At 42.2% G+C, this 10,514-nt stretch overlaps 1 protein-coding gene across 1 annotated transcript; it reads right to left on the reverse strand.

The window, feature by feature from the left end:
• Nucleotides 1–120: 120 nt before the first annotated feature.
• Nucleotides 121–6,008, reverse strand: lsm8 (LSM8 homolog, U6 small nuclear RNA associated). The gene is made up of 4 exons (XM_083999876.1): nucleotides 5,800–6,008; nucleotides 5,496–5,536; nucleotides 2,822–2,949; nucleotides 121–734 (listed from the first exon to the last, which is right to left on the reverse strand). The coding sequence occupies exons 1-4, from the start codon at nucleotides 5,828–5,830 to the stop codon at nucleotides 644–646; spliced, it is 291 nt and encodes a 96-aa protein (XP_083856002.1). The 5' UTR covers nucleotides 5,831–6,008; the 3' UTR covers nucleotides 121–643.
• Nucleotides 6,009–10,514: the final 4,506 nt, after the last annotated feature.

Consider the following 10,514-nt stretch of genomic DNA (forward strand, 5'->3'; position numbering starts at 1 on the left):
AAAAATCAAGTATTTCAGTTTTTTTTTTTAAGCTCGTTTAACAAACTGAATGAGATCAAAATCAAGTTGCTCATTTGAGTTTCTAAACAAAATAAAGATGTTTCGGGGTCAGAATCTGGGAAATGAAACTTTATTAACAATCACAACCTGACAAAAAAAGAGAAAAAAAAAGCCAAAAAATAACTCAAAACCATAAAAAAAAAACCTATAACAACTCAAACAAGTTTCTTCTTTTATTCATAAAAAAGTCCGAACATGGCGGCCGGAGAGTTCAGTTCGTGTCTCGGTCTCGCTGATCCAGAGTGAAACCGGCTTCTGGTGCTGTTCTGTGTCTGAAACCACTTCCTGTTCCTCTGCTGCTCTGCTCTGCTGCCCCCTGCTGTGTGAACACCGGTACTGCACCGAGGGGGGGGGGGCCCTGAACGCCACACGAAAACAGCAAGAACATCAACTAAACAAAAAGACGGTCCCTGAACGCAGCGCTCGATGATGATGCATTTGTGCGACGTGACAGTGGAGATAAATGTTGAACATAGAGGAGGAAGAGGAGGAGGAGAGAGGGAGGGGTTTCAGACACAGTGAGAGTCACACTGTTGCCACAGAGACGGTAACCATGACAGCAGGGGGTCGGGGGGGTCAGAGGTCAGTGGACGACGGAGTTGAGCGGCTCGGCTCGGATGTTTCCTAAGTCCAGAGTGGAGTCGGTTTCCTCGTCGATCTCCCCGATCACGGCCCTGAAACACACACACACCGACACACAGCAGCTGTCAATCAAACTCCGCTCACACGCCGACCGATCAATACACCGATCAATACTCAAATAAAACTTATTGATCATTTACTTTTCCTCCATTTGTCAGTCACTATTATCTGTATTCATCACTGTGTTTTATTTATTTCATTCACAAGAATCAATTATGAATCGATCCATTTGTTTCTTGTTCATTATTGTTTTCTTTTTATTCTGAATGTTTGTATTTGATCACAACCAATAAGAACTGTTTTAACTCTTTCGCGACCATTGACGAGTTAACTCGTCACAGCCTGCCGAACGTTCACGACCATTGACGAGCAAACTCATCAAAACCGTTTTTTTACAGATTACGATAATAGACACTCTGAGGTACCCTGTGTGTGAATATGGTAGTCCTCTGATATGTAAAACTGTTTTAAACTAAAACCAAAACATAATGTTTTTTATAAACTGTGTGATCTTGGTTTTGTTTGAGTAATCGTTCTCCTTGAATGCTGCTGTGGGGACAGCGTGCAGCGCTGTGCGGCTGTCGGCTACAGTGTTGCCACTTTCTTGCTGAATCTGGCGACTTTCCAAACCCTCTTTTGACAAAAGCGACCGACGACAAATGTGGCGACTTTTACCGGTGCTGTTACAAACGTTTATGGTTTGGAGACTCGGATCTGAAAGCCCGTTATCACGGCTGTTTTCACGGCGCTGTGCAGCAGAGCGGGCGCTCTGCAGCGGGGGCTGTGACCGGCCGCCCCCGCCCCAGAGCACTCATCACCGGCCAGTCACACAGCAGTGTCCCGGAGCTGCTGCGCTGCAGCCAGAGACCCACACCGCTGCACCGCTGCTCTCCACGCTGCCACACCCCCCAGATATGCCTACAAATATATTTTTTTAGGCGTAGAAATGATTTGGGAGACGCCACACTGCAGAGTAGCGGTAAAATGAGCAGATTGCCACTTGACACAAAAGTGCGTTTTTCTCTGAAACTAGAGCGGGAGCTCCGTTTTTGGAGAAACCCAGCTCTCTTCTTCTACTTCGTCCTCAAGAACGAAACGGCGGAAAAACTCGCCGTTTTTTCGTGGAGCACGTTGTAAAGTCACTCTTCAATCACGTGAAGACCGTTTGTTTCTAGGTGACGTACAGAGTTCGGTTCGACGTGAGATAAAAGGTAAACAAATAGCCAAAAACATGTGGTCCTGAGCGGATGTGCTGAAGAATTAGTGTGGTCGCGAAAGAGTTAAAGGGATAGTTCAACATTTTGTCAAATTGGCCCATTGCCATAATCCCTATAGTCATAGCAGTAGGTTTGTTACCTTTAATTGTCGGTGCAAGCTGTTTTTAGAACGGCGGAGCAGAGCCGTGAGCTGCTCAGAGCTACGCTACGGAGGCTCATGGGATTTCTTGGTTTCCCTCATTAAAACTCATCAAATACACAATCCAACAACTCCACAACGCTCTGGTGGACAAGTTGTGACCTGCACATTCACCACGCTATGAGATAATAACACAACGTTACCACACAGAGTTGTTTTAGAGGGAAATACAGAGACTGTTGATGAAAAACTGTCCCTGAAGGCAACGTGCATCAGCGGTTTTGCATGAATTTCCCTCTAAAACAACTCTGTCTGGTAACGTTGTGTTATTATCTCATAGCGTGGTGAATGTGCAGGTCACAACTTGTCCACCAGAGCGTTGTGGAGTTGTTGGATTGTGTATTTGATGAGTTTGATGAGGGAAACCAAGAAATCCCATAATGAGCCTCCGTAGCGTAGCTCTGAGCAGCTCACGGCTCTGCTCCGCCGTTCTAAAAACAGCTTGCACCGACAATTAAAGGTAACGAACCTACTGCTACGACTATAGGGGTTATGGCAATGGGCCAATTTGACAAAATGTTGAACTATCCCTTTAACAACAATGACATCATCTCTTTTAGTCTGATTGATATTGATTAAGTATCAGTTCATACACGTCCTCGTATCGACACTGACACATTAACACATCACAGCTCTATCGTCCACTCTGTAAATACGAACGGTTTTTCAAAATAAAAGCTTCTGATCGACGTGTCGGACTCACACGTTGTCTCCTCGGACGATGTAGAGCCCCAGCACCACCTGCTCCACGCCCTGAGTGGAGCTGAACACCCGCTCGTGGCTCTCATCCAGGATCAGGTTGATGGTCTGGTCGAAGCCCTTCAGGGTTCCCTGAACGCAACACGACACAAAACACAACACAAAACATCAGGGCCCAGATGTTTTAAAAGGTTTCCCTTGTTTTTCCATCCAGGATCATTTAATCCATCTTTACTTTTATCCCAGTTAAGTTAAATGTGTATCAGACATAGATAGGTCTGTTAACAACAGGTAGAAAATGAAAATGGGCTGTTTGTATTGTTTGCTGTGCTGTTTTTTTTTATTTCTTATAAATAAATTAAAGAGGAACTAAACCCCTAAACCACTTTTTTCTGCTGAAAACAAATATATTTGGGTATAAGGTAGTGTTGTCAGTTGATTCTGGTCCAACTTTTGACATTTTAGTCAAAATATTTCAATTTGGTGTATTTTGTAGTAAAAATGTGGAGTGACTGCCCTCTATGGGTTGAAACACGGCTATTACAATCACATTTTTCTATTGGCTGAGATGGAGGCAGATGACGTTTTGGAGGCAGCTTTCGTCACCGGCCACCATAGACTGTAAAAAGAATGGACGTAGCGTCCGTGACGTCACCCATTGGTTTGGGGGAGTCTGTTTTGTGCCGCTACTACGGGGATTTGAACCGCGCCATGTTGGATTCTACTTGCCATATTTGGAGCGGTGCGGCCGTTAGCCGGCCGAGAGCCCGCCCACTGGCCTCGTAGCAGCGGTCGCCGGACCTGTCACTCAACGGTTCTGCGCCCTAATTGGCCAGAACTTTAAACCTAATAATAGTAAAACTGTAGAGTTTAAAAAAAATTCACCCCCCTCAGAGTGTGTGCGGGGGTAGAAACTATCGGTTGAGACCAAAAAAATAAAATGTACCAGGCTGTAAATATGTTTTTTTAAGCTGTAAAATCGGCGATTTTAACATGGGGCTCGATTGGAGTTGCTCCCTTCTGGAGCCAGCCCCCAGAGGAAGCCGAGGGGATTGCAGCTTTTTGAATGCGGAAGTGAGCTTCACTTCTCAGACCGACAACTGCCCCCTTGCCGGCCACCAGCTCCCCGACCAATCAGCACCGGCTGCTGCCTGCCGCTAACGGTTGCTAGGCAGTCTAGCTGCTCTGCTGCGGCTAACGGCTGCTAACAGCTGCCTGGATGGGAATCGTTAGTGCGGCCGCCGCTGGCGCTAACGAGCCGTTAACGAGCTAACGAGCCGGCGGATCAGCTGTAGATGCTGTGTCACGGCTCTGGCGTCCTCTCCTAGTAGTGTCCACGCTACTAGTGCTGTTAGAGTCGCTCGTTAGCGCTAGCAGAAGTGTTGATGTGTGTTTATTACTTTTTTTTCTCCTTTGTGTGATTTCGCGGGTGTGAATGGGGCGCAGGGGAGGGGGGAGGGGGGTTCGGAGAGTGCTCCTGAGTCCCGCCCATAATCAAGGCATTTTTTGAATTTCAAGCTTAGAGCACGTCATCCAAAACTGAGGGGTTTAGTTCCCCTTTAAGATATATTTTCAAGCATGTGTTTATTAGTTTTGTTTGCAATTTACAGTAAATCAAACAGGACATTCTTACAAGCAAGAAACAAATCAAACTTTTTCTCCCTATTCTCCCTCCCTTCCCTTCTTCCCCTCACTAAATAATTAAAACATTAAAACTATAAAAATAAGATGAAAATAAAGCAAAAATGATGGAATATAAGATATATATTATAAATACAGCACACGACGCAAATACATTGTAAATGTTTTTTCATGTTTTCAAAATCAAACTTAAAATTTCATTTCACAGTTACCCAGGAGTCGGGGGAAAAGTTCTTCATTTATGGAATAATCAAAGTTAACTTTATTTCCTTGATACTTACTAGATGGTTTACAGTTTTTTGATTTGAAACTTTATTTCAAACACGTGAAAGCACTGAACAGTTAATTACTCTTAAATAAAAACAAATCCACACAAATTAGGCTAACCATTCATGATCTCCATAATCAGAGAAGGAAAAATAAAATAAAATAAAAGAGTATATATAAAAAAACGAACTGCTTATTTTTCTTTTTTGTCTTTCTTCCTACAAATTACCTAATAAATTAATGCTAAACATGTTCGAAAAGGAGTAGGAAGAAGTAAAAAACGTATTAATTCCTACCACCTTCAAAATCAGGTGCAGAATATGTATATACCACTACATTATAAATGTTGTTTATTTGACCAGTTTGAATCTAATTACAATCACATTTTGCTCCTAAATCCATCAAACTGCTGGGATCAGAATAATCCTGGGGATTTGGATCAAAGTTTTCCTGATTCAACTATCAACACAAATTAAGGATTTGATCAAGATTAAAACCAGGATTGAATTATTGATCTAATCTGATCTCAGAGTCTTTTATTTTAGCTTTTAAACATCCAATTTTCAAGATTTGATCCAAACTCCAGTGAGATTTTCCTCTGAACAACTGGATTAAGGTGTTTACAGTGCAGCACCTGTTCATCATTTACAACATGTGATGATGATTTATGAATGAAAAACGAAACAAATGCTAAAACCCACAGCTCAGTCTGGTAGGGAATCACTGATCTACTGTTAAATCTATCAATATTTATCGGAAACATAACTCACCACGATCATCCTTCCGTCCGAGGTGACGATGGCCACGGTTCCTGAACCACAGTTAAAGAAAAAACACAACATTTTCTGGACAAAAAACATTAAATTAACGTTAAAAACTTTTCATTTTAACAACAAACTCTGCTGCTTTAATCCACAGTTCATCTTTAACTCCGGTCCGGCGCTGATTAAATGTAAAGTTACATCGGTTTTAAGTCAATAAACATAACAACATGTGCTAACTAGCTAACTAGCGTGTTTCCATTCATTCGGATGGGGCTGTTAGCATGTTAGCATGCTAGCGGCGGAAGGATACGGTTGATGTAACTCTCCAGGGCGGTGGACATGTTGGTTCCTGTGTTTATGTTTCCAGCTGAGAAGACGACGGTGAACGGGAGTTTTTTTTTTCTTCTTTTTTTACAGAAACGGCAGAAGCAGCAGCAGCACCGACAACGACGAGAAACGGCGGCTAACGGCTAACACACCGACAACACACAGGGAAACAGACCGGAACAATCACACACCGATTGATTCACCGAGCAGGCGGAGAGCAGACAGGAGCAGTAGAGCACCGAGCGGTGAAGTCACATCCGGTTTAAAATGAACGGAGAAATGTCCAAAGAAATGTTTATGTCAATTTTATTCAGAATACCTTATTTAAAGGGACAACGAGGAGTTTTGGAAAAGCAAAGTGTATTCACACTACATTTATGAGCCTCCGCACCGTGAAATTCTTTGACCGGTGCAAGACTTTCTCATGTTTTCATTCAACAAGAATTAGAGTCAGAGGTTGGAAGACGATCACATACCGTCGTAGTTCCGACCATAAACGGCGATTCGGCGGCGTTATTCTCATGACTCGCCACGAAACCGAAAGTAAGGAAACGGTGGTCGGTTCGCCCAGCATTTCCACCACCACTAATAATAACAAAATAACGATAGAGACAAAACGATATATTTATTGAAAAGGGGCCAATAAAAAGTGGTAACGTAGATTCATCCACATTAACGGGAGACTTTTTTATAACCAAATAGAAACTCCTCGTTGTCCCTTTAAGTTTGTCTGCCACTTTATATAGCATCTCTTATTTCCATGTATTCATTTAATTCTTTTTAAAAATCTGTTTAATTATCTTTTACTATTTTATTTTGTTTGTTACAATTCTTTTTCTCTTATTTCATGTTTGTCTCATTTATGTTTTTTAATTAGGAAATATCTAATATGATATAATATGATTGCTTGTACCTACTGTTGTTCTTTGCACATTTCTTCTCTTTTTTAATCTTTATTTATGTTCAACAATGATCAAAGAAAATTCCTTTTTTGTGCTTATTAATACAACAGAATGCACTGTATACTTTCCTACATAATTCACAAAACTAATATTTCAATGGTAGCCTGTCTATAAACCATACTAATACATTAAACTTTTGTACACAATTCAGATTGAAATTATTATTTTTAAACAACTGTAGCTATTATTGTAGAATTATATTGTACTGCAGTGCAGAACTGGCAATGGGAGGCAGGTGAATTTAAGATTAATAACGAATGTATCATATCAATAAATGAGATTTTGTCATATAATTTTAAACAATGTCTTGAATGCTATTATCTAAATCTATAAATAAAGTATTGTTGGCATTTATATTGTTAATTGTGTAGAAGTGTAAAGTGTTTTTGTGTGAGATGGGAAGACACAGGAAGTCCAGTCGTCCCAGCAGGTCTTCATCTTTATTGTTGCTCAGTAGTCGTCCATACAAAGGAGGGGTGGAGGAGCAGTGGAGCCCGACAGGACAAACACCAGGAACGTCATGCTACCAAAGTATTAAATTTGTACAAAAATACTTTACAACATCCCTGTTCCTTTAAAGAAAAATACAGTTTAGTTGGTTGGTGAAGCTACATGGAAACTAATCTGACCCACTATTTCAAATGGCAGTGCAATGCATGTGTGTGTGTATGTGTGTGCATGTGTGTGTGTATTTGTGGGGTCCTAAAACCTTCGTCCTACAGCTTCAACTGTTTTAGAATCAGGTTTCAGCGTCAGAACTAAAGTTATTTCAATGCTGTTCCCCACAAATATAGGATGTGTGTGTGTGTGAGTGAGTGGACGTGTTTGCTGAGGTGAATCACTAGAGTGCAAATCCCTGCAATGTTACACACACACACACGCACGCACACACACACGCACACACAAACGGACACAGACACACACACACATACACACAGTTACTTCGTGCACACTAAACTACGTAGCTGTTTTTCTGCCAGAACGTCTGTGTTTGTTTGTTCGTCAGGTTTTGGCGGGAAAGCAGCTCCTTCACTAAACACAGTGTGTATGGCTTTAGATCTCACTCGTCATCAAACCCTCCTGAGGCCACGCCCCTCAGCTCTGCGGCGCTTTGTCTCGGCTTAACGCGACTCTAACAGCAACACTAACCGGCCAGATCTTGAACTAAAGTGTCTGTGTAGCTATAATGTTCATCCTAAAATGGAGACAGCTTGTTATATAATGCTAACTAAATAGTAGCTATGATAAGCTGTGTGCTAATCAAATGTTACCTACTATATTTACGACGTGTTAGCCGTGTTTTAGCTTCAATCCAGGTTGTTGCTAACCACTGACAAGCCGTGTTAGCAGTGTGCTAACTAGAAATTAGCTGTTTGCCATGTCATAGCCTGATTTTCGCGCTGTGTTTGTAGTGCACTCGTCAAATGCTGCGTTTGTGACAAGTCGGAACGGACGCCACCTCAAGTCATGTGTCTGACGTCACAACAGAACCACACCGTCAATGGTAAAACATCGATTAAAATGCATTTAAATGCCAAAATACATTAAAATGTTCCTTTTGGAAAATTGTTTTTGTGCCCTTTGTAATGTTTTTATGCTACGTTAAGTACTTTAAATGCAAAGTTTGTCCTGGTCCGCAATGTTTTTGATTATTCTGGCGTGGTGCATCTGTGAACGCTTTGAAGTCGGAACTCGTAGTTTTCAACTGGATTTTCCGAGTTCCCAGTTGTCTCAAACGCAGCATTAGCTTCAAACCCGGTTGTTGCTCACCACTGACGAGCTGTGTTAGCAGTGTGCTAACTAGAAATTAGCTGTTTGCCATGTCATAGCCTGGTTTTAGCGCTGTGACATTAGTGCACTATTAGCCCACTGTATTAGCCCATGTTAGCCCCTTAATAGGTATAAATTTGCAAACCAGATATTGGCTTTTTCATTACAGGGCCAACAATGCAGACGTGTTAATCCCCATGCAATCTGTGAGGTGTGAGCTGTAAATCACATACTGTATGTATTCTCATCAAATGTTAGCCCTGTATTAGCTTTTTTACAAATCTACACTAACAACTACCTGTTTGCGAGGTATAATCCCCATGCTAACACTTAGCAGAGGTAGCCAGGTGTTATCCTTGTGCTGAGACCAAGCTCGTTTTAGCCCTGCTTGATATTAAATAACTAGCTAGTGGCTCTGTTGGCCTTTGTTTTTAGCCCTGTGTTAGCTATGGGGTGTGTGCTAACCATATAGCCTACTAGCTCTGTTAGCTATGCGCCAACTAATAACTAGCTAGATTTACTAGATACCGTAGCCCAGTGTTACCTGTGTTTCAGGTGTGTGTGTGTGCTAACCTCATATTTTTCATTAGCTCTGTGCTAGTCATGCACAAAGACAGAAGCTGTGTCTCAATTTGAATACTTCCACTACTAATACAACGACAGTATTCGATTTGAGACAACACTAACTGTGACGAAATTGCCGCACTACAGAACTAAGTACACAGTGTACATAGTATACTACATAGTGTACTCCTGGAAGTATTCGATTTGAGACACAGCTATAGCTTCGTTAGCTATGTGCTAATCTAATACTAGCTGTGTTCCATAGACGTTAACCTTCTGGTGGGCGTGTGGTGTGCTAAGCTAGCCACAAGGTAACAATGCTGTTCAGTACCAGGCTTGTGCTGACTGTGTGCTAACCATAGACTTGTTGTATTAGCTTATGCTAACACTTTCTATGTTAACCAGATGGTGAGTTAGTAAACATAGCTTATATTAGCCTTGTGCTAAATTTGTTAGCCTTGTTAGACTAATGCTAAGCTGTGCTGTGTCAGCCACGTGCTAACCACATGCTAGCACTTGATTTTTTTCAAAAGTTAAAGTTTGGGATGTTGTAAAAACAGCCAATCACAGCTATGCACATGGAAACAGCCAATCACAACTATCCAAAGCTCAGAGTAGAGTCCGATACAGAGCAGCTATTGATCTTCTCTAATCAGCGAGGGTCTCTATTGGCCGTTGGTGCTGAGGGAGGGTTCTGATTGGCCAGTTTAAATAGTGAGTTCAGACTGAGGTGAAAGCAGGAAGATGTTGACATCACTCCAAAGTAAAAACACACACACGCACATACACACACATTCACGCACACACCCACCCACCCACACACACACACATACACACACACACATACATCTACTGTCACAGGTTTCCTGCTTTGAACAGGACTTTTTTTCTTGTGTAACGTCGTCGTTTTTTCGTGGTTATGAGGTGAAGGTTTTCAGGGTTCAATGGTTCCAATGTGACTGAACCGTAGTATTTTTTTTAATCTATTTTACATCTTTTCAGGCTCAGTCGCCATGGAAACAAACAAACAAACAGAGAAAACTGACAACAGTCAATCAAAAAACACACAGATCGATTAGCATAATAGATCACTGTAACTGGGGGGGTCGGGGCATTGGGGCATTGGGGCGTTGGGGGGGTTGGGGGGTTGGGGGCATGCTTGGCTTCTTCCTGGGAGCTGATTGGTTTTGTCTGCATGTTGAAGAAGAGAACCAATCACAGACAGGCAGGGAAGTGTTTGTTTTTCTGATTGGTTCCAGCCAATCAGCTGAATCTGTCAGAATTGCCGTCTTGTCTCTCGTCCTGGCTGCCTATTGGTCGAGGGTAGAAGGGGTAGAAGGAGGGGGTGGGGGGTGGGATCGAGGTGGGAGGAGCTTAACTGGCCTTGTGTTTAACCCACACA

The sequence above is a fragment of the Trachurus trachurus genome (assembly GCF_905171665.1).
Source record: "Trachurus trachurus genome assembly, chromosome: 23".
Classification (NCBI taxonomy): domain Eukaryota; kingdom Metazoa; phylum Chordata; class Actinopteri; order Carangiformes; family Carangidae; genus Trachurus; species Trachurus trachurus.